This window comes from Microtus oregoni, unplaced genomic scaffold, assembly GCF_018167655.1.
Source record: "Microtus oregoni isolate MIOR12 unplaced genomic scaffold, Mior012 000013F_ref0000133, whole genome shotgun sequence".
NCBI classification, from domain to species: domain Eukaryota; kingdom Metazoa; phylum Chordata; class Mammalia; order Rodentia; family Cricetidae; genus Microtus; species Microtus oregoni.
Genome location: NW_024543072.1, coordinates 48,222,076 through 48,245,856, shown reverse-complemented (window position 1 = coordinate 48,245,856; position 23,781 = coordinate 48,222,076). Strand labels below are relative to the sequence as shown.

General features: G+C 42.1%; 1 protein-coding gene across 4 annotated transcripts; it reads right to left on the bottom strand.

The window, feature by feature from the left end:
* Prg4 (proteoglycan 4) lies at positions 1-15,642 on the bottom strand. 4 transcript variants are annotated; one of them, XM_041662758.1, is made up of 13 exons: positions 15,624-15,642; positions 14,986-15,088; positions 11,908-12,030; positions 10,481-10,600; positions 7,994-8,137; positions 7,344-7,463; positions 3,947-5,998; positions 3,292-3,369; positions 2,198-2,334; positions 1,815-1,971; positions 1,265-1,465; positions 825-950; positions 1-196 (listed from the first exon to the last, which is right to left on the bottom strand). In XM_041662758.1, the coding sequence occupies exons 2-13, from the start codon at positions 15,059-15,061 to the stop codon at positions 99-101; spliced, it is 3,432 nt and encodes a 1,143-aa protein (XP_041518692.1). In that variant the 5' UTR covers positions 15,062-15,088; positions 15,624-15,642; the 3' UTR covers positions 1-98. The 4 variants fall into 4 exon arrangements, with proteins under 4 accessions (XP_041518692.1, XP_041518693.1, XP_041518694.1 ...); XM_041662759.1 differs by lacking the exons at positions 7,344-7,463; positions 15,624-15,642; XM_041662760.1 differs by lacking the exons at positions 11,908-12,030; positions 15,624-15,642 and having other exon boundaries at positions 14,986-15,076.
* Positions 15,643-23,781: the final 8,139 nt, after the last annotated feature.

Genomic DNA, 23,781 nt, shown 5'->3' with positions numbered 1-23,781 from the left:
CTCATTTCAACATTCTTTATTAATAAAATGTATTTCAATGTCAAAATTGATCATTGTTTTCTTCATTTCATTTTGGTGACTCTTCTTTGCCCATCAATCTAAGGACAGTTGTACCAGACTTTGGAGAGAGTCTGCCCAGAACGAGTAGTAATTGCTCTTGCTGTTCTAGTTGGCACATCGATGTTATAGTATTGATCTAAATGGGAAAGAGAAATCATCTTTTTAATTAAAAAGAAGGTAAAACACTTGTTTATGTTGATTATTATATTCAAAGCAGTATCATTTCAGTATCAAAAGTGATTTCACTAATTTTCTGGTGTGTGATGGAGTGATCTTTCAGCACCCTTCAGTACTATTAGGGTCAATGCTCCTTTATAGAAGAAGTATTTAAAGAACCAATTAATTTAAAAGATTTAAAAGATGATTCATTTGACTTTTATCATTTTTAAAATACACTTTTTAGACATTCATATTATGGAATCATGGGTGGAATAATTTAATTACTCATCTTTTGAAAGATAAGTGTCCTAGTTAAAATACTTTAGTTAATAAAACTCCGCTCCATGACTGTCTTCTACACCTCTAGACTGTATTGCTATGTAGAATCCTCAGTACTGCTGGTGATAGAAACAAGTACTGTTTCTCTGTGCCAGGTTTCTCCTCAGCTCTTAGCTGTGCGCTGCTGTCTGTTAGAGGAAGTTCGTGCCGCTGTCTCTCCCCTCACAGTGAGTGAGCACTGACGTGGAGTTTCTTCCTTACAGTCACGACTGTACACTTGCCGTCTCCACTTGGGAAGTTCCCGAAACTGTCCGCATCCTGCTTACCTTTAGAAAAGGCATAGTAATCATAGCCGTCGGGTTTTCTAATGTTAGGCAGTGTTATTGCTGAGGTAACAACGTTTGGAAACCCTCTCCACATCGTGCTCACTTTGACTTCGTTATGGAGGAAACCTGCAGACAGAATTGTTAATAAGGTGTGTGAGATAGTTTACAGCCTTATCGCTGCATGAGCCCAGGTTCTGAATTGGCTCTCTGCTATGGCATTAGCACTTCACTGTTAGGACTGTCTTGAGGGTTAGAGATTTGTATACGGTGCTTGAATAAACTACTTCCTTTACCCACAAAGGAAAAACAAAGAATTAATCTTTGGTTATTACTCAGTAAGGCAAAGGGGTTTGTTTTACATCAGTAAGTTTAAATTGTTAGTACTTTTTGACCAATAATCTCCATCGTGATCAGAATTCTTGATATGATGAAAACATTACCCTTGTCTTGATAAACAACTCTCATGGGCAGCGAGTAATGGACTCTGACGGTGTGTGTCTGGAAAGGTCCAACAGCACGCTCAAAGCGGCGCCTCCTGACCTGCGCTGCCTGCCCATACACTGAGTAGTTGATAGCAGGCCTTCGTCCAGTGCACTTCCTCGCAGGCTCGTGTTTATAGGTGTACTGCTGAACATTGCCACCTGTTACATTGGGAAAGTTACATAGCAAACAAAAACAAAGGAATGGCTTAGGATTGCCTTTACATTTTTTGGTTATTCTCATAAATATATAGAGAGAGATTTTTAATAATGGCTATTGTTAATTGAATAGTTAATTGAAAAATATTCTTGAAATACAGCAATTACTAAGACTTGAAGAACAAATGAATCCAACACATGACCTCACACAGTCAATGATAGCATTCTTTTTGTCAGACCAAGATGTTCTATGTTTCACATTGCAGGAGACCTAAATTCTTATTTTTAGCAATAAAATACCAGCATCAGTTTTTAAAAAGCAGTGTCACGTTGCCAGCCGTGTGATACAGACCTCTCTTGAAAAAGTACACGGATTCAGGCCTGTCCTTGTGCCTGGCAATTGAAAGAGCTGCCACTATCTTCCCTGTTAGTCCTCCGAAGCCTTTGACGATTTGTTTAGGATACCCCGCATCTTGTACATCATTAGTGAAGCGCCAGTACTGAGAATCCTGGTTGTTAAAAAGAGAAGATGATGTCAAAGGATTTGTAGGCATGGTTCTGGAATTCATTCTGATTTCAGTATAGGGGAGCACACTAACTTGGTTGAATTTGAATAAGCAGATGATAAATAGTATGAAATTACTTTTGAGAGATTCATTGTTTCCAAATTGAAGGTTAAGATGAGTTAGGACAAGGTGCAACTGCATCTTTTTTTCCAAGCAATATTTCTGTTACCTTAAAGAAGAAAGTTTTCCCTTCGCAGTTGCATCTAGTGAAAACAGTGTCAATAGGGGAAGGAATACCCCAGACTTCTGTAATCAGGCGTGGGGGGGATGGTGGTCTGAATGGATTTAGCATCCAGAAATAATGACCTAAAAATTAAAGAGACATGTCAGCCTATAGTCTGAACACTAAAATACGTCTCAACAGTAAAGTATGTGATTATAAAGAAAAAATAAATCCAACATGTTAAGTGCCTGGAAGTAGAGCCAAGTGAAAAAGAGAAAATTTATTCAGATAGTTAATTTGGAGGGTTTTGAGACCATCTGTGCACACCAGGCTGACTTAAACTCAGAGATTCTACCTTCCTCCAGCTCCTGTGCGCTGGAATTAGCGTACTCCTGCACCCACCTTGATTTTCATTTGATTTGGGTTAGGTTGGTTTCTTTGTATGTAGGGACACTTGTGGGTGTATGTGGAGATCACAAAACAACTTGTGATCTCCTCCCACCATGTAGGTCCCAGAGGTCAGTACCGATCATCAGCCTTGACAGTGGGTACCTTCATCCACTGAGCCATCGCACCCGCTCATTTGCCTACTTTCTCTAGAAAAGATCTTTTTGCCTTTGTGACGAATAGCTCTCTGGGTTTCAGTGTTTTTACTTTCTAGAATTAGAGTATAACTTAATGACTACTAAAATCTCTTAAACATTTACTATGTATGGTTTGTTTTTGTTCATACTTAACCTGTGTTCTAAGAGGGCTAAAATCTACTTAATTTGCTGTTACTCTCCAACAAAAAGTACAGCTTTTCTTACCTCACAATGGAGGCATACTCTTCTAAGAAAATAGGTCACGGAATGCAAATCTCTGTCATTCCTTTTAGTTTGAAATCAACACTTTGAAATCCTATCACACAAACCTTGAGTATACAATTCTAGTATTTTTGTATTTGTGTCTAAATTAACCCATCCAATATTCTCATTTAGTGTAGGATCATGAGTCAGTTTCCATTTAAAAGCACAACTCAGATTAGCTCACTGCTGACTTTGTGTTCAGGAATGCCAGTACAGAACAAGAGGAAACACATTCATGTACTGATAGCTCACCTCGAAATGCAACTAACGTCCCATTGCGCAGAGTTGTCAGTCCATCCACTGGCTTACCATTGCACAAATTGGTCTCATCTAAAACAAATCGGGAAAAGTTAATATAGAACAGATGGGAAACGCAGTTGGTTGTTTTCAAATCCTTAACAGGATTCTGTTTCCTGTTTGCCCTTCTAAAATCTAGTAAGGTGAAAAGGAAGTGATATGGTTCCGTAATTCCTCTTCCCTAGCATGATTCAGGAGTATTACATAACAATAATAGTGAGGTATAAGAGGCCGGGTTGTCCTGGTCTTCATGTACATGAGCTATTTATTGCACATTTGAACTGTTTTCAGTTACTTCCCTGGGGTTGAGATAGAAAATGAAATGGTTTTTTTTTTCTTCTTTGCATTATGCTCTCTGAAGGATAAAGTCCTAGCTAACTAAATTATTTTGACATTCTACACCCCATTTCCGCTTACAACAGACCTGTCCAGACTTCACCAACACTACGTTTCTGACGCTAATTACCACTCAGTGTCCTGCAGACTAAGTGTACTGTGCTTGTTCTTCCCCTGCACACCTGTAGGAAGCTGTCATCAAACTTGATAAGATCCCCAGTTAGAGTTCCAGACCATGGATCTCAACAACAGGAAAGTAACTGATTCTTAGTACCTGAGAGCATGGGATTGGTGCTAATGCCATGGTTGAGTGCACCGGCCAAGTGATCAGTGCCTGGAATCAGGATGGGGGAGAGCACAGGAAGCCTGGGAATCATGAGAGGTTTTTCTTCTTCGCCTTGGTCCGCATCTTGATGGTCTGGATCTACTTCAGCTGTTTCTAAGTCTGGAGTTTGCTCAGGGCTAGCCGTGGTTGGCAGCACGACTTCTAAAGGAGAGGTGTTCAATTCAGGCACTGCCGAAGTCGTCTTCAGAGGAGATGGTGTCGTTTTTGGTTTTTTCTCTTTTTTTGTCTTTGGCTTTTTGGTAGAGGCGGGCTTCTTAGGTGCTTTGCTTGGCTTTTTGGTAGAGCTGGGCTTCTTGGGTGCTTTGGTTGGTTTCTGGGGTTTCAGAGTTGTCTTAGGAGCGTCAGGATCTTCTGATGCAGGGGTTGTTTCTTCAGGTTTGTCCGGAGTCTCTTCAGCTGGAGCAGTTACTTTGGGTGCGAGAGTTGTTGTTTTCAGAGTGGTAATTTGGGATGATGTGGTGTCTTGAGTTGTAGGTTTTCCTTGTGTGCTGGCGCTTGCTTCTGACTCAGTAGTCTCTTCTGGTTTAATTGTTGTCTTCTTAGGGGCAACAGTTGTAGTTTTGGGTGGGTCTTTTTCTGTTGCCTTCTCTTTAGCTGCTGTAGTCATTTCAGGTTTGCTTACCTCGGGAGTCTTAGTTGGTGACACAGTGGGTTCCTTAGGACTGTCTTCAAGAGCCTTTGGTGTGGGTGCTTCAGGAAACTCAGGAGTTACTTCAGCAGGAGTCTTGGGAGTTGTGGGTGCAGGCTCTTTAGAAGTGGTAGGAGCTGGTTCCTTGGGGGTGGTGGGCTCAGGCTCCTTGGGGGTCGTGGAAGCTGGTTTCTTGGGGGTTGTGGGTTCAGGCTCCTTAGGGACCGTGGGAGCTGGTTCCTTGGGGACTGTGGGTTCAGGCTCTTTAGGGGTCGTGGGTACTGGTTCCTTGGGGGAAGTGGGTTCGGGCTCTTTAGGGGTCGTGGGTGCTGGTTCCTTGGGGGTGGTGGGTTCAGGCTCCTTAGGGGTTATGGGTGCTGGTTCCTTAGGGGTGGTGGGTTCAGGCTCCTTAGGGGTCGTGGGTGCTGGTTCCTTGGGGGTGGTGGGTTCAGGCTCCTTAGGGGTTGTGGGTGCCGATTCCTTAGGGGTGGTGGGAGCTGGTTCCTTGGGGGTCGTGGGTTCAGGCTCCTTAGGGGTCGTGGGTTCAGGCTCCTTGGGGGTGGTGGGAGCTGGCTCCTTGGGGGTGGTGGGCTCAGGCTCCTTAGGAGTCGTGGGAGCTGGTTCCTTGGGGGTCGTGGGCTCGGGCTTTTTAGTGGTCGTGGGAGCCTGTTCCTTGGGGGTCTTGGGTTCGGGCTCCTTAGGGGTCGTGGGAGCCAGTTCCTTGGGGATCGTGGGTTCAGGCTCCTTCGGGGTTGTGGGCTCAGGCTCCTTAGGGGTCGTGGACGCCGGTTCCTTGGGGGTGGGTTCAGGCTTTTGGGGAGTGGTAGGAGTAGGTTCCTTGGTTGTAGTTACAGGCATCTTGGTGGTAGTGGGAGCTGGTTCCTTTGTAGTAGTGGGTACTGGCTTCTTGGTGGTAGTGGGAGCTGGTTCCTTTGTAGTAGTGGGTACTGGCTCCTTGGTGGTTGTGGGAGCTGGGTTCTTGGAGGTGGTAGGTGTAGGAGATGTGGGTGCAACATCTTTATTCTCTGCACTCCGTATTTCTTTCGCTGAAGTAGTTTTCTCTTTTTTGCTGGCGGAAGTCTGTTTATTTGTTGCAGTAGTCTCCTTCGTTTCCACTACTGTCTCTTTGTTGGAAGTTGAAGATGCTTCTTTGGATGTCTCTGAATTAGGAGCAAGACTGGGTTTGGGACTTGCAGGTTTTGCTGCTGTAGTCTTGGGAGACGGAGTGGTAGGACTGTCAGGAGCTGGGGTGAGCTTGGGTTCACCATTATCCTGTCCACTTCCAGCTTCATCTACGACTGGAGGTTCTGGATTAGGTTCCTTTTTAGGGGGAGGTTTCTTGTTATCTTTCTCTAGAGAAGAAAATAAAAGTTGTTATTTTGAATACTTTTTCTCTTTCTAGATCATTGACTAGGTACGTGTCAGTAGGCAAATTGCTAACCTTTAATGCGTCTGTTAATGTATGGTAAATTTTCTATCTTTGGAGACTTATTGAGTAAATGTGGCAAACAGATGAAACCACAAATGAAGCCCTAAATATAAATACATGGAAGACAGTAGCAGCTTGCAGCCATTGCAGCCAGCAAAGTGATCAGTGGCATAAATCCATGTCTGTGTTCATTTCCTTACCTCACTTGGTCCACCATGCCACCCACTCTCATTCCATAGTGTTCAATGTTGTCCCTTCTTCCTGGAAACTTGAGTGCAAACTCTTGTAGCTTCTTTGCACTAACTCCTACAAAGGCCTCTACTGCTGACTGAGGATTTGGCTCCAATCTTCCCAAAGGTTTCTGATGAACCTAGTTGCCGAGCGTAGGGCTGTTGACTGATTCTTTTCAAATGCACACCTGAGCTCGGTAGTCCCAGAAGATGTAGACAATTAGGGTGCCAGGGCAATAGACTGTACTTAAGATTCCCCACAGCAGCTGCCCCTTAGGGGAGCTAAGCAAAATGCATTTCACTGATACAAACTCTGTTTAGCAAACTTGTATTGCACTTCCATTGTGAGCAGGATTCTTTGAAGGAATTGAAGTGAGACTATCTGGCTATTAGGGTATAAGGAAGGTTATAAGAAACTGTGGCCACCCAGGGAGATGTTCCTCAAAATTCCAGTACTTACTATATAAGAAAGAATATATTTTAGAATTTCAGGAAATATAAAGATCAAGTGGAATCCCTTCCCTGGAAATAATAGCCTATTTAACTTGCAGAGAGAAGTGAGACTCACGACTTTAAAAGTTAGAAAAATAACAAAGATCTATATAGCAGGAATGATAATCTTGCCTTTCCCTGGAGTTTAGGAGAATGTCAAGGACTAATGTTGGGGAAACACTGAGTTTTTGTTAAAGAAAACCATAGAAGAGAAAACAAAAGCTAGAGGTAGAATAGAAAAACACGGTGATCAGCTAGACAGGAATTCTAACAGACTGCAACAAACTGTTGTCACTACTACCAGACTCTGCATCCAGTCACTACTCCAGCATCTTCGGATTCCTGGCTGAACAGGCTGGCTTAACTGCATACCACTGAGTCTCTGTAAGGTGTCTTCATTTCCTACTTTCTAAACTGAGTGTTTCCATAGTTACACACTCCCCAGATAGCAAGATCTCAAACCATTCTATCAACACACATGACTTTTTAAAAATAATTGTTTAGCATGGCATTGATAGAGTCTTTGATCTTTATCAATGCTCAAACCTTTTGGGTTCTTCTGTAATTCTCTATTAGCTGAATTTTTGGAAGACTTGATTTTCCGAATAGTTGAAGAGGAAGAAGAGGAGGAGGAGGAGGACTCTTGATTTTCAGAAACAGAATGTTCTATAAATCAAATAAAAAATTTGATCACACCAACTGTGATTTAGAACAAAGCAAAAAAGAACTGCCGGTCCATCCACAACAAGAAATGCTGCTAACTGGCCTTCGAGAGTTGTAGTCTGCTGTCATTTTATGGGTAATGCAACTACTCGCTTGTAAAGTTGTCAATCAAAAGCAAGTCACCGGAACTGATTGCATATACTAACAATGTAACTTTCTCCCTATTTTCCCACACCTACTAAAAGTTAGACAATCTAATTCTATAAAAAATATACAGAAAAAATGTTTTCATTTTTTACAGTGAGATTTGCCTCTTCTGATAAAGACCACCCATGCTAAAAATATCCAAGGGCTAAAAATATCCAACGGTTTATATTTTAGCTGAAATTTTAGTATAAATCAAGTAAGTAAACAAAAAACCATGAGCCCTCCATGGCTCAAAAGGTCACCCTCTGAGGCTATTCATATGAATAGTCCACCTACAGGTATTTCAGTTCAGAAATGTCCTGTAGTGATGTCTGTCATCTTCCTACCTTCTGTTATTTCCTCTGATTCTACAACTTTCTTAGTCTTCTTTTTTGGTGATTTGGGTGAGCGTTTGGTGGTTGATTTGATGATGGGAGATGCTCCTGGAGGCGGAGGTGCAGTCTTTGGAGGTGGTGATGTGGGATTATGCACTGAGCCAAGCAAGACAGGTCGGTTAACATCAGTTTAGACTCCTCAGCAGTGCTAACTGAAAAGCACGGATGCATGTGGCTTCAGGAGGGTACGCTGCTAAATGTCAGGACAGAACAGCTGTAGCCCAGCACAAAGAACTCCAGTAATTCTGAGGACACATTGCTATAAAATAGGATTCTCAAACCGTGGGAAATTATGCTAGAAAGCAGTCTCAGGAGTCACCATCCTAAAAGCTGGTCGTACGCTTCTCCGGGTGTCTACCTTTTTGGCTTTGGAATATAGGCCAGACTATGGAACATTTTCCCATCTGTGAGGTGAAATGTGTATGCAGCGTTGCTGAAGAGAAATGACCACCTAAAACAAGTTGTCATTCTATGAGTTTCGCCCACCTTGCCGTCATCCCACAATTACAGAAGTAATAATGCACATGGATAATGGGAAAAATCATGTCAACTCTAGTATATCTTTCCTGTTTTCATATGCATTTAAGTCAAATAGGGCCAGTTTGCCCTGGGTTTTATTATAAACGTTGTGCAGGTATATTTTGAAGATTTCATACCTCCACGTTACACTTTTCCACAAATGAGTTGCCCTTCCCAAGCTAACACACACTAATGGTTTGGTGTGTGTCTCCTTTGCCTTTTACTCCCTCCTCCCACTCCTTAACATCTAAAAAGGGGGGCATGGGGCAATACTGGGGATCAGAAGGAAAGAGAGGGATAGAGAGAAGAAACAGCCGTGGAGATTGGGAAGACAAGAATTCCATCCACCTGCTATTCCCACCACCTCCTCAGAGGGGAAGACAAGAGTTCCATCCACCGCTATTCCCACCGTCTCCTCAGAGCTCCTCTTCTGGCTTCCAGGAACTGGGCACTGTACCTCGCCCTCTTTCTCCTCCCCCCTAGCAAGATGCCAAATTGAGAAATAGTTCTGGCGGGTACTAGTTAGTGAGCGTGGCCAAAACAGATAACAACCTTTCCAGCTTCTCTACCCATGGTGGGAGGCAACCGGGCTGATATGACTCCTGTCAGCTCTCAAAATGTTGCAGTTTTTCGGTAGACCCCAATAACCCGTGTCTATGGCAACCCTGAAGCGACCTCGCAGTTTCCATCCTGCTTTAGTGAGGTTCCGAAGCTCTGGGTGGGCCTTGCATTTTCAGCTGGGAGCCTGACTGGCTTCCTGAAGTCTGTGAATGGACTTTCTGTGCGTTGCCTCCATTCTTTCCTCTTCCTGCCTAACCTCAGATCTACTTCGGAAGCACAGAGTCCTATGTGCAGTTCAAATGATCTGTCCGTGTCTTCACTCAATCTCCCTACCCATCCTCTGCGAAAACAACTGCTTGGTGTATTGGGGAGGTAGGGTGTTGGTTTGTTTTCTTTGTTTGGTTTTGGCTTGTCTCTTAGCCAAAATAATTATCAAAGTGGTGAGTAGATATCTATATCCCCATCCCGCTGCCTTCTGAAAGCTGCGGGATTGCTGACCTCGGGGGTTTTGAAATAAGGGTGGTGTCTCCAGTGCTTTTAGAATACTTCCTGTAAAAATATTGAAGACTTAAGAAACAGCCCTCAACTCTGATTGAGTTACCGCCATTCTAAACATAGAAGAGGCACAGCCAAAGAAAAATATGATCTAATGCAAGCAATGCTTATCTCAATTTTACCTCCACTGATACTCACATTTTGACAAAGAATGGTTAAGAACAAATATTGGAGAAGAAAGTGTTCTATTATTTTATCTTGTAAGAGAAATAAGGATGGGCTGCTGTTATGCTCTGAGAGGAGTCCTTCAGGTTTGATGGCCAGAGAAGGTTTTCAAGTGAGACCGTCCCTTTTTATTGAATTTGTCCTGCACCAGCTTTGTGTAAAGACCACTGAGAGGACTGTAGGGATGGGCAGGCACAAATAATTAATTGAGGTACCAACTTTTTTAGCAGATTTGACGTAGATTTAGCAACGAGTTGTTTATACAAGAAACTGGAAGCGTTCTGCCTTTAAAAACATATACCCAGTACATTTAGGCTCGCAGCACAAAAAGCTCTAAGGACAACTGGTTCTGTGCAGGCGATCCTTTAGGTGGGGACAAGATTTAAAGTGGGAAAGACGCATCTTAGGAGATGAAAGCCTGTCCACTTAGCCCACATCCCCCTTGCTGGTGAACTAGAGGTCATTGCGAGGTTCCTGGCGGACGGTGCTTTTCTTTGTCTTTGTAAAACCAAACTATTAGGAAGCAACTTATACATTAGTAAAAATCAAGACCTTAGATGTGTGTTAGACACCACTGAGGCCAACGTGTGTCCTAGGCAGGCTATGCTGAGCAGCACTGGCTGGCGCCATGGTCCTTACCTTCTTCACAGAAACTCGCATAATCGTCACAGCACTTGCCAAACTCTTTACACTGGGAGTCGCAGTCACACTCCCTCCCTCGCTGGAAGGACTCGAAGCAGCGGCCTTTGCAGGAGAGCTCTGCCCAGAGCAAAACAGGCAACGTGGATTATTAGTCACAAAGCCACACTGACGCATCTTGTAGCATTTCTCTTCCGACAACTGACCTGAGTCCCAAGGGTGCACTTCTATGTCTCTTATTTGGAGTTCAGAGTGCGCACATCATCTAGTCTTAAAAATTGAACTTAAAAGGATGATGTCCAAATAGAGACAGCCTAAGTCAGGGAAGAAATCTGACAAGTTGGGGCATCGTTCTTTCCCTTGTAAACTAGCAGGAGACATCCTGATGCTGCCTGAGTCCTGTACGTGTGTAGACACAATAGAAAACTGGGAGCTATCGTTAGAGCAGACTGCCCTTCTTACGAGGTCCTTCATCCTCTCCTCACACCTACAAGTCTTTGTAATAGATTTGTAGTCATTGAATCTCTCCATCTTATAACAATATAGCCCAGGAAACTAGTTGAGCAGGCCACTGTTCAGGCCCCAAATTGCTTACAATGCAGACACTCTTGAGATGAAAAACTGGGCAGAGAATAAGACTGAAAGGTTTCAGTTAATGCCACGGTGTAGACTGTGACGCATGGCCTGCTGTTCTGAGAAAACTCGGTGGAAGGTACGATGATTTAACCAAGGCCTGCTTGAACTACTTCACCCAACGCTCAGCCTTACAGCACTATCAATACCATTGCCACATGCAAATTTTAATGCACATATTAACTTTCATAAACTTTATAGTTTTTATAAACTGAATATTAAATTGGTCTGCATCTATTATAAGAAATCACCCAACTAGTGTTCAATTGAAACATGTGGTAACTCATGATTCAGAACTTTTGGGCTTTGAAATTCATTAGTTAACCCTGCTATTTGTTTGATCTTTAAAATATCCTCTTTAAAAACACATTTAATACCCAAAGTTCAAATAGCATATGTAAGTATTCTATGCCTACTGGTCCTTTCCTGAGACTATCTGAAAGGCTCAATCTCTAAGCCATCAAAAGTCAACTGTTGGCGAAGAAGTATGCCTTCCTTTTTACTCGATGCCTACCAAGTCACACTATTAAGGCCCAATTAAGACATTTTACATGCAAGCAATTGATACATATGTGCAAGTGACAAGTGCCCAGGCTTCTGTCCATGACCCAACCCCAGAAATCAGAAGCTTTGGGACCATCCTTAGGTACGGTGCACTTAAACGTTTATGCAAGTGAAGGAACAGGCACTTGAACAGAGGTGGAGGGAGGAGGAACAGAGTTGCAGAGGGTGCCAAAGCAGGTAAAGGAACAAACAACGGGCTTGACAGACGACGCCCAGCTCTCAGAACGTACCTGTAGTGCAGACTCTCTTGAAATCAGGGCAGCACTCCATGTAGTGTTGGCAGTTAAAATCACAGTTGCAGGTGGCATCTCTAGAATACCCTTCCCCACATCTCCCTGCACAGCTTGGCAAGTCTAAAAGTACACAATACTAGGGTAAACACGGCCAAACCACTTAGAAAAGGGGAGGTCTACTCAGGAGGACAAAGTCATCCAAGAGGGAGAGCCTTACCCACTGGTCAATGCTGGGAATCGTGCTCAGTGATGGGCCTAGCTGATACCAGGGTGAGCCTTTGTGTGGCCTTAGTCATATCATTTTATTTGTCACGAGACTGGGGTGATAAATGTACCATGGAAGCTAAGTAATACTTCCACGAGGAGCAATAATCCTGGGGGGAAGGTGGCCATTACAGCTGCAGAATGCTTCTATTATGATTACTGGTGGCCATTTTTGTTTGTTTGTTTGTTTGTTTTGTTTTTCAAGACAGGGTTTCTCTGTAGCTTTGGTGCCTGTCCCAGAACTAGCTCTTGTAGACCAGGCTGGCCTCGAACTCCCAGAGATCGGTGGCCATTTTTTGAGCAGCTCTATGGCAGAAACCGAGCCATACATTCTATCCAAAGCTTAGGAAAATGTTTCCAAGAAAGTAGCCCTGTCTAAAATAAAAAAGGGTGACTGACATAGGTGGTGGTGCACGCTTTTAATCTCAGCACTTGGGAGACAGAGGCAGGGAAATCTCTGTGAGTTCAAGGCCAGCCTGGTCTACAGCGAGTCCTAGGACAGCCAGGGCTACACAGAGAAATCCAAAAAAGACAAATTTTAATAACTTGCCCAGTGACGCACAGCTAGTTACTACATGTGTATGCAAATATATGTGTGTATATAATATATATACTAATATATATCCCTTATTTGCATAAACCCTTTACTTTTATAAATGCCCTGATTTGGGATAATCAATTATATAGTCATCCTAAACAGATAGTCCATTTCAAGCTCACACTCATATATGTGAATTTGAAGCATGAGCCTTCTCCACTAATTGCACTGCCTCTCACTCTCAGTGGTGAGCCTAGAACAGGCGAGCGCAGACTCTTCCAAGTGCTCTCTGTCAACAGGAATAAGCAAGAACGAAATAAGATCTGGGTGTGGGTATAAAGGTCATGAACTGAGTGTTTGTGATGGGATGGAATAATTAGCTTCAAATATTTCTAAGCACCATTTGAGAGATAACACTGTGAAATCCTCCCCAGGAGATAACAGCATGAATGTAACAAAGGAATCCACTTCTGGAATGTCCTAATCTGTAGGGGGATATCGAAATACACTGAAAAAAAAAAATCTCAAGAGAATCCAGGAAAGTTAAGTCTTAATACACATATATATAAGAAACAATAAAGAGTAGGATAACTTATAGAATGGTTGCTTACATACATATGTGCACAATACACACAAAAATGCATATATAGTGTATGTATATAAATACATATATTATATATAAAGGGAAAAGAATGAGAAGAGGTTGAGAAGGCAAGAAAAGCAGACAAAACAACATCAAAAGATTATTTTTATACACTTAGATTTCTAGAACAAATGCACTTATTTTTTATAGATGGTCTATTATAGCCTCATGTTAATTGCTATTTATTTAAACCGTGTGTGTGTGTGTGTGTGTGTGTGTGTGTGTGCGCGCATGAGTGGTGTGTGGTACATGCATGTGTGTGTGCACATGTGGAGGCCAGAGGTTGATGCCAGACTTTCTCCATCACTTTCCGCCTTATTTTCTTGGCTAGGATCTCTCATTGAGCCTGGAGCTTGCGGGGCTAGTCTGCTTGGCTAGTGAGTTCCAGGGTCAGCCTGTCTTGACTCCCAGAGCTAGGGTTGCAGACGCCTACTGCTGTGCCTAGCTTTCCACGCAGGTGCTGAGGATCTGAAGTTCCGTTCTCATGTTGTGCATCAGACAGTTTGCCACCAAGCCATCATCTCCCTGTTCCACTGATTATAATTATACTTACAAGTTTATTTATTTAAAAAGAACTTTCAATAGATAAGCATTGTTTCAGAAAGAAAAGGGATGGCTTAGGAGGCACCCAGTGTTGAGTCTTAATACCAAATGAGGAAACTGAAGGGCCTGAGACAGGGAGTGTGGCCACCACTCCTCACTCAGCATTTAGGTTTGATTTCGGGGTTTGTCCTCCTTGTCTTATCTGGGTGACTCTGAAAACATGCCTGAGCAAGCAAGCAGTCATCTCTCGTGTTCAGACTCAATGAAAAATGTTAGACATTTCACTAGAAAGGTCTATTTTAAAAATAAAACTTCACTGTAATAATCATGGATATTGATTTTCTTCTCTCATGCTGTATATGTTGAAGGGAAAAGCTGAAGTTACATATTGTTATGGCTAAACAGCTTTAGTCTCATGCAGTGGACTCTGGACTATGACTATGCTGAGTGTACACCAAGGGCTTCTATAGGAATAACCTACTATTTGCCTAGGACAGACTCTGAAGAACTGAACAATGTTATAAGAAATAGCACTCAGCTCTGTACAAGCCCATGATGGGGTGGATTGCCCTTGAAAGGAAGAGAGTATTTAAGGCTCATAAAATTCCACTAGAAACACTGTAAATGTACCTTATAATATGCTATCTATGCTGACATGATGATAAAGTAAGTTATTTATAATGATTCATTTGGTGTGAAAGATTGGTTAAATCTGTCAACATGCCAGCAAATGTTATTTAAATGTTATATTTTTATTTCTTTTGATGGTCTTTTGTAGCTCTGGCATGGTTTTGCTACATAATTGTCTGATTTTTCTTTAATTTTGGAGGAAACCTGAATAAACAGAATAAGGATGCTATTCTATCAAAATTTAGAACTCCCTCAAAGCTCTTACAGTGCCAGAGGAAGAGGTGAGAATTCCAAAACACACAAATACACTGTGTGTGTTTCAACTTTAGGGTTGCAAATTGTTCGACTCAAGCAAATATATATGTTTCTGAATATATTTTCTTGCTGTTGTCACAAAGCCCCACTGGGGGCTTAGCAACAATGGCTGGACAGAAGCATTTTGTGATGGTGATGTTACCTTGAGATGAAACTTGATGAATCAAGAAGGCAGGGAGCAGCAGCGACAAGCAGATGGGAAGTATTTTCCACCCCATGGCAGGTCTCCAATGCGACACCCTTGCCTGAAATAAAAAGAAAAGCGTCAGAAACCTGCTCTTTCATCTCACTACTGCATAATGTGTGCGGCGTGCACAGCATCCAGAAACTTTCCAAACATAAGTCAATAATAATCCACTCCATCCTTAAAACAGAACTTCTGAGAAATCAGCTTGAATTCCTAAGAAAGTAGTTGATCATCTTGTTTAATATGACACAGAACAAGACAACTCAATTAAATTACTAACCACTATAACACCCCAGAATAATAGCAGAAAAATAGACTTATTTTATAACTCTGTTGGAGGAGTCGTCTGTACTTACAGCGCAAGGCTTAAATCATGTCCTGGAGATAAAATGACCAGCTTCAATAAAATTGAGATTAACAAGAGCAATAGATCTTCCAACTTCCACTTAATTCAATATAAATTCATAGGCTTCCAACAAGTACCTCGCATAGTTACGGTTCTTTTCTAAACTGTCTAACTACTGTCCCTTTTCAAACACATTTAGTGAAGACATACTTAACACTACAAAAAGCAGGTTAACCTTGACACTTACCTGAAAAAGGAGAGATGAATTTCTCCACTGTTGCTGGAAGTCTTATATACCGGTGCAAATGGATTGGGATGAACCAATTAGTCCAAAGGTTAAGCAAAATCAACAGTGACAACCTATGAAATCAAGCTTTCCTCATTTGTTGGCCGGGGGCCCAGACGACTAGACTTAGGCAACATCTGGAAAACACTCCCATTAAGAAAAATGACTACTACAAAATAAAGTTAGATTTATTGGCCAAAACACATTTCTAATTTCTAAGTGAAGTGGACAAACTGTTCCGAGATGGTAAATCACTTTGGAAGCCTTTGACTAGAGTGCAAAGCAGCAATTCTGAAATGCCCAGGCTTGTACCATTTCTTCTTTTCTTGCCAGTTAAAACCAGAAAAGTTGCTTTGGATATATTTGTAATGTAAGCTTGGGATGAAAAGATCATGACCTTATTCCAATAATGTAGCATCATCTTCTTCCTTTTTGAATTCCTATTTTTGTGGGGCACAGAAAATATGCTGTCAGTTCACCTTAAGGTAAAATACCCACAGTGTGGATTTTCAGGTTTCAGTGCCATGAAAAAGCTTGCATTAAAAACACTACTGAGAATCTGGCACAAATTAAGTATGTCTTCATCTGCCTGTAGTCCCATGTCCTGGGAAGCCAAAGAAAGAGGATCACAAGCGTAGGCATTGGAGACCAGACTGAACATCACAGTTGGACTCTGGCTCAAAAATAAATAAACAGATAAACAAACATAAACTGGAAACTGTATTGGTATTTACCATGGCCCTTTTATTTGAAACCCGCAGTGTTTAGAAGATGTCTTTTATGTTCCCAGTGTAGTTTCCCTGCCACAGTAAATATAAACCACCAGCCTTCCTGTTCAGCTGGAAGTTTTACCCCACTTTCATACGAAAAGTTCTTGTTCAGATCTCCCCTAAGTTCTCATCTATGCCTCAACACCTTCTAAAAACTTGTTCATGCCAACAACTCAAGTCACATCTAGGATTATAGTCAATAGATGTGCTGTATTTTAACACCGACAGACATGGACTTTCTTAAGAATATATCTTAATTCTACTGCCAACATACAATGTAATGCTTCACCAAGATGGCGTGTACAAAACATGTTTGGTGAAGCATACTGTTCTTGTCCGAATTCTGCCATGTATTGTATATTTAGCAGGTGCTACATTTTATACATAAGAAGATAAAATGATGAATGAGGGATGTGTGACCATCCTCAGAACCCAGGACTTGGCGTTCAAGTTCCATCTTGTTTCTGTTATATCCCACCCTTGAGTAAACCCATCCCTTCAGTATGGAGTAACTGTATTATATTTTAATCCTTCATACTTACATATGCCTATTTCTCAGGTGACTATGTGAAGACAATAGAGAGGCTGTCTGCCCAACTCTTGGGGCTCTCCCACTGGCACCACCTCACAGTGCACAGCATGAGTCCCGTTAGATAGGCTGGCTGCATCAATCACAGCTGAAATGGCTGAGTGGGGGGGGGGATTGAACTGTGTAGGATCAGTGTTTCCTCCTCATGGAGACTTGGAGTTCGAATACAGAGATTACAAGTCTTTATGCCAAGAGAGATCTGTGATGTGTGAATTTTTGCTCATGTTCTAAAGAAAGTTCTTCAGACAAAAATTGATGTAAATGAACGAAGCTACTACAAGGGGAAGATTTCCGGAAACCTTCTAGGTCCTGGATAGATCGTGTTCCTCAAACTCAAAATCTTGTTCTGTATTTATGGTAAATTTCTCCTCTGGAGATAAGCTACCAAACAAGCTTCCTACTTTAAATCATTAATAAATTCATATTTTATACATAAAAGCTCCTGTTGGGTGGAATTGAACTGAAATATTTTGCTTCTTATACTTTCCGAAGTCAAGATTAAGATCTCGATTATGCTCTGATTTGTGCCTTTTAAACTCTCTGTATATCATCCTCCTTTATATGAATCTGGTAGTGATGATAAATCACATTTTAGCGGTGTGTGGTTTTTGTGTCTGTGCACACACAAGAAGGCTAGAGAAAGACATCACGTGTTCTGCTCAGTTCCTCTGCCTTATTCCCTTTAGACAGGTCTCCCACTGAACCTGGTGCTTAACTGTAGGCCAACAAACCCCAAAGATTCTTCTGTTTCTGGTACTTACAGAACCAGGGCTACCGGCTTATAAATGATCAAGCCCAGCTTTGGGAAGGGGAGAGGGCCTCTGGCAATTTGAACTTGAGTTCTTATGTTTATATGACAAACATTTTTACCCATTGAGCTTATGTTTATATGGCATAGACATATGTTCTTACTCATAGAGCTATCTCTCTAGCCCCAGCAAATGATATTTTAAAATTAATTGAATAATATATACTTGTTCTTAAGCTCAAGTTCTAAGCTTCCCAAACTGACAAAGAAAACACGTATACACACATATTCATAACCAGTGTAAACTATAACTTTAAACATATCCATTAATGTATTATTATTACCAATGAAATTTTTCATATGTGTCAAAGGTGAAAAACTATTAAATGCCAAGATTATATTTACCTAGCTCTATTTACCTTTGATTCAGCTAATTTTATTGGATATTGAGGCTCTCTGGGTTAAGTTCACTCTTGGAGTAGAGAAACATGTTTATCCATCAACTCTTGTTATATTCTGCAAGCTTTGGCACACTTATACGTCTTTCTTACACAGCAATTGTCCTGATTCTTTATAAGTTTTCCCTTTGAGATTTCATTCCTCATTAAAAGCATTTTGCTACTGTTCATTTCAATCTCACTTAACTGGAATACAAGTTATTCCGGAATTGGTTTTTGATGTGGAACGCAGGGAAGACGGGAGTCAAGAACAATGGAGAGGACGTATATGATGCTGCATCGTGGCCCTTTCCCAAGGGCTGCTTTCCACACGAGAACCCTCCTGAGCATCATTTTCTACACTTGATACTGGCACAAAGGAGCACAGTGACACCTTCCGAGAACGCTCAGGGTGTCTTCTCTGTGCCTGATTGTCTCCTAAGCTGCTCTTCTGTTCACTCTCATGTCGCCAGCCCTGCTGCTAGCTGTCACCTTGTCCTGCAGCCAGCCTGTCTGTGCCTTATGGCTTCCCTCCACCTTTCCACAACTTGGATGCTCTTTCTTCTAGCAGCAGCCCAGGAAAAAGTGAAGCATGCCAGGGGGGACTACAGATGCTCACTTGTTCTTCACTGCCACGGTCTGCGTGTGATCAGTGTCTCCTTGAGGTGAAATAACTCGTCCCTCTCAGATGGAATAGAGATCCACAGCTTGGGACTCTTCTGTCTAATCTGCTCAAGGCATCAACACACACTAGAAAGGATTGTGTGTGCACGCGCATGTATGCACATACATACAAGCATGTGTATTTTCCTGGATGCTTGATCAAAAGTCTAACCATTAGCTCAGTGTTTCCAAATTTGTTTTGGAGATCCATCTTTTCTAGCTGTACCTCTAGAGATTACACCCCAGTTTCCCGTTCAGGTAGGTGTGACCTCATAGCTGTATTTACTTTGATGAAATACCAATAGGAATGATTTGCAAACTTACCATCTGTTTCCTAACAAGACATTGCCTGCCCAGTCTCCTCTTTTTCTCCTTTCTTGTACACTGGATGGCAGAGAACAACCAGAGAACAGCCATGGCCATGCGAAAAAAAGGGAGGAGGGCAGCGGTAGTCTATGTGAGACTTACATGCTATATAAGTTACTACAAAATCCACCTTGTTTAAAGAAATTTAATTGAAGGTCCTTCTAAAATATTCCAACACAGAAGTCATAAATTCCCAGTGTTTATAAAGATTAGATTTATATTATGCAAAAGAATGAAAGGCTTGGGGGCTGGAGAGATGGCTCAGTGGTTAAGAGCATTGCCTACTCTTCCAAAGGTCCTGAGTTCAATTCCTGGCAACCACATGGTGGCTTACAACCATCTGTAATGAGGTCTGGTGCCCTCTTCTGGCCTGCAGACATACCACGAGGTAGGCAGGAGCAGCGAATACTCCTAATCACTGAACCATCTCTCTACCTACCTCGTGGTTTACTTTTGTTAGAATAGATATCAATCTATAGTCGACGCTGACCTAAGCAACCATGTAGCGCAGACTGGTCTTGCAGGGTTCCTGCTGTGATCCTCAGATCATAAAATAGTGAATATTTTTTTAACTCAGACCTGTCTGACTCCAAAGCTCTTGATCCTAACCATTTTAATACCCTTCAGCTGTGACATTTGATCCCTATCTTCTTCATGCTCCTACCCATCTGTCTTTGTATCTTTTCAGTGGTCCCTCATTTCTCATTGTCCATCTTTCCCACTATAATACAAGGAAGTCAGAAGAGGGCATTAGATGCTCTGGAGCTAGAATTTCAGGAGGTTATGAGCTGCTTGATTTGATGCTGGTCATCAGACTCTTGTCCACGGGAAAAGCAGCACGTACTGCTAACCGCTAAACCCTCTCTTCAGCCCCAGGTTTTAAAATGATTATCTCTTGTTCACTTTCTAGTTTTTTTCAAAGCTTGTGCAGCTTCTCCATAATATTGTGGCTTTTTCTGTTATACTAAGGCCCCTTGCTTCCAATAGATACTTCACTGTCTTGACTCTGTTTTCTAATATAATCTTAAAGCTTTGTGATCATGCAACTCCACATCTCTTAGAATCCAGAATTTCAAGGAGACGTACTATAACATGTGACAGCTCAGACAAAAACATGACAGACAGATTTCACAGTAGCCTGCAACATGAGTAATCCCCACAAAGCCATTCAAGAGAGTGAAAGTGGATCCGGGTGCTGCAACTCAGTGTGACAAACACTTGGGAGATGGGAAACTCAGAGAGTGGGCGCAAAGCTGGGTGGGGCTGGAAGACCACAGCTAGGTGGGACAGGAGGAGCGACTCTCAAGAGACATTCAGTGAGTCATCCTGAGGCTGGAACATCAGTTCCAGGAGATGGAGAACAGCTCAATTCGACTGACGGTCCAGTGTTGTGTAATAATTACCTTACCATCACTTTCCCTGTGGGGATGGACAATTTCTGCTGGAAGTTTCAGAAGGCAGGACACACAGAAGGGGAATCTCCTCTATGAAGCTTTTGTTACACTTGACACAGGGAATCTAAGTAGAAGCCTCAAAAAACAAATCAGCAGTTCCTTCCTTTTGGGGAGGTTACTTTTTGGGGGCTGACTTTTTGGGACACTGGACTCAGTAGGATGCATATATCTCAGGTGGTTCAATACGTGTTAATGAAATGAATTTATAAACAGATCTTATTGCTAGTATTAGAACTCCTTTGTCTTTCGCTTGGACTGGGGATCAGGGTCTTGATACTGGTGAAACATTTGGTTCTTTGTATGTGACATTTAGTCCTCAAGATTGAAGGGATGGAGAAAAAAAAAACATGGGTTCAGTGTTGCTTGTTTGTTCTCTCATTTGTGTTCACCTTCCGTGAAGGAATCACTTAAGGGCACTGGTGGTGGACAGGTGCTCTGCTTCTCCAAGTTTGTGAAGTGGTATGTGACGTGCTTGTTACGGTCTCTTTAGGAGAAAATTCAAGGTCACAACCACACATTCAAGAAGTCTGCTCCAGCCATACCTTTGTGGTATAGGTTTCAAATCTCAGCCTCGGGAGGCTGAGGCAGGAAGACCATAACTTAAATCTATAATGAGATTCTGTCTCAAAAATAAAGAGTAAAGATGAGGTCTTTTCAGAAGTGCTGAATTTGATTCCCAGTACCCATAGGGTGGTTTGCAGTTGTCTGTACCTCCAGTTCCAGTGGATTCTACATTTGTGAACATCAGGCACACATGTGTTTCACAGACATACATGCAGACAGCATATATATATATATATATATATATATATATATATATATATAATTTACTTAAGTAAAGGATGGAGAAATGGCTTAGTCATTAAAGGCTAGGTTAACAACCCAAAATAAGTAGCTAAAGTGGGCAGGGGAGAGGACAGCACTAGAGATTTAGTTAGTTCTCTTGGTGGTAGAGTTGGTAGAGTGTTTATCTATCGAGCCTTGGGCCCTAGGTTTAATTCCCTGAAAGTACCGAGGTAGGAGAAAGGGATTCTGTTCCAGGGTTTGAACAACATTTCAAACCAAATCAACAAGAATAGAGGAGCAGCTAGGTACCCTAATTAATGCAAAGTAAGCATAAAATTAAACAAAGTAAGACAAAACATTGACGTAGCTCTACCTGCTCTCCTCATTTGACAAATAAGGACTCGTACATGAAACTTTGAGTAACTTTCTCTGCGAAAATGCCAGAAGCAAGATTCTCATGTCCATTTGTCTGGAAAGATGTAGATTTCTCTTACTATTGATTTTTCAGGTGGTATCACTGAGTTACTAGATGGAGCTGATGAGGTTTGGGGTAATTTAATCTTTTTTCTTTTAGTTCAAAAGGTAGATCTGTTTGCCTCCTTTGCTATCACAATGACTCTGACAACAGAAACGACTCTAGGCCTCTCGTTTTCCTTTATATGTAATTGTAAACAAGTTTAAAGAAAAGCATTCATCTAAAATTTCAGTATCATGAGCAAGGTGGTGGTACCACACACCTTAATCTCAGCACTGAGGAGGCAGAAGAAGATGGATCTCTATGAGTTTGAAGCCAAGCAGAGCTACATGAAGAAATCCTGTAGAGAAAAACAAAAACAAAAAGAAACAGAAATTCACTATTCTACCTGTATAACATATGATAACTCCACGGTATGGTTAAGAGGGAGGATTTTATAATAAATATGAGAGAGGGTGGAGAAAGATTGAGAGGGGAGGAAGGAGGAAGAGAGGTTGAGAGGGAGGGAGAACAACTAGAGGCATTGGAAGAGTTCAGAGCTGAGAAAATAAAATTAGACTGAACATGTTCAGCAGATCGGACACAGCCAGAGGTGTCTGTGAGAAAGGGGAGAATATCAGGGCATAGAGAATAGAGAAAACATAGCAAAAGAAGCAGGAGCAGAGCAGAGAGAGGTGGGGGGAGGGAGGGAGGGAGGGAGAGAGAGAGAGAGAGAGAGAGAGAGGAGAGAGTATTGCGAGAATAGCAATGTTATAAGGAGAATGAGTAACTGCAGGGGAGGGAAGCCATGAGCTGGAAGGAGTTTAGGGTAGGGGAGGAGGTGAGGGGACTTACAGGTTAGCATGGACTGTGAAATGTGTAACACCTGCTTGTGATCCTGAAGGGGCCTGGGACCAGCACGAACTTTGCTATGCTAACAGACACCAGAGACAGTCATGTGTCCCTTCTGTCAGAAATGACTCCATTTGGAAGATGGGAACCAGTTTCATAAGTTTCTGAAGAATTCTGTTTAACTGCCGGAAATCCTCCTGTCGTCCAGGTGGAAGTCTTTGGACTGCCTTTTGGAGCCTGAGGAACTAGAGTTTCCTATGGACTGGCACTGCCGTGGCTTTTCACATACTTAAACATTCTCTTCCAAACTTTAGCCTTACACCTACTCAAGGTCACCAATGACTTGTATTTTTAATTTCTCACTCTTGAATTGGTTAACAGGTTTTGGCTCCATAACTGTCTCGTTAATTATCTCATCATTCTACATGTAGTTGAATGATTTAGAACCACGTGTGGCGGTACACATCTGTAATCTCAGCATTTGGGAAGCCCAGACAAGAGAATTGCCTCCTGGACAGTTTAGCGAGGTTAAGCCAGCCTATGTTGTAGAATGGGATCTGACATCAAAACTAACAATAATGATACGTTTGGGCCTGGAGGGTATTTGGTGGAGTGCTTGCCCCAACAAATAGAGCCCTGAATCCATCCACCACATAAACCAGATGTGGTGGAGCATATTATAATACTAGCACTTAGGAGGTGGAAGCAGGAGGATCAGAAGTTCAATGTTGGCTTTGGCTACAATAGAATTAAAGGCCAGCCTGAGCTACATGAAACCGTTAAGTCTCACACGCAGTCCATATATACAGCTATGGATCAAGCTGGACCATAGGCTAATTTCTGGGGGTTAGAGGTTAGATAAAAGCCAGTGTTCCTCAGGAATTTGTGAAACACATTCCCATCTGCCCAAAGGAGTCATTTCCCTTCCCTCTAGCAGAGGGGCGTGAGGCACTTACCAGTGTATCAAAGCCCATGCTGACCTCAAGGCTCCCTCAATATC

Coding starts and splice junctions, on each gene's coding strand:
- Prg4 (XM_041662758.1), bottom strand. CDS start 15,061: ATGGGGTGGAAAATACTTCCCATCTGCTTGTCGCTGCTGCTCCCTGCC. Junction 12,031..14,985: donor TCATCAAGTTTCATCTCAAG/GTAACATCACCA, acceptor GTGTACTTTTAG/ACTTGCCAAGCTGTGCAGGG. Junction 8,138..10,480: donor TGCGAGTTTCTGTGAAGAAG/GTAAGGACCATG, acceptor TGCTTGGCTCAG/TGCATAATCCCACATCACCA.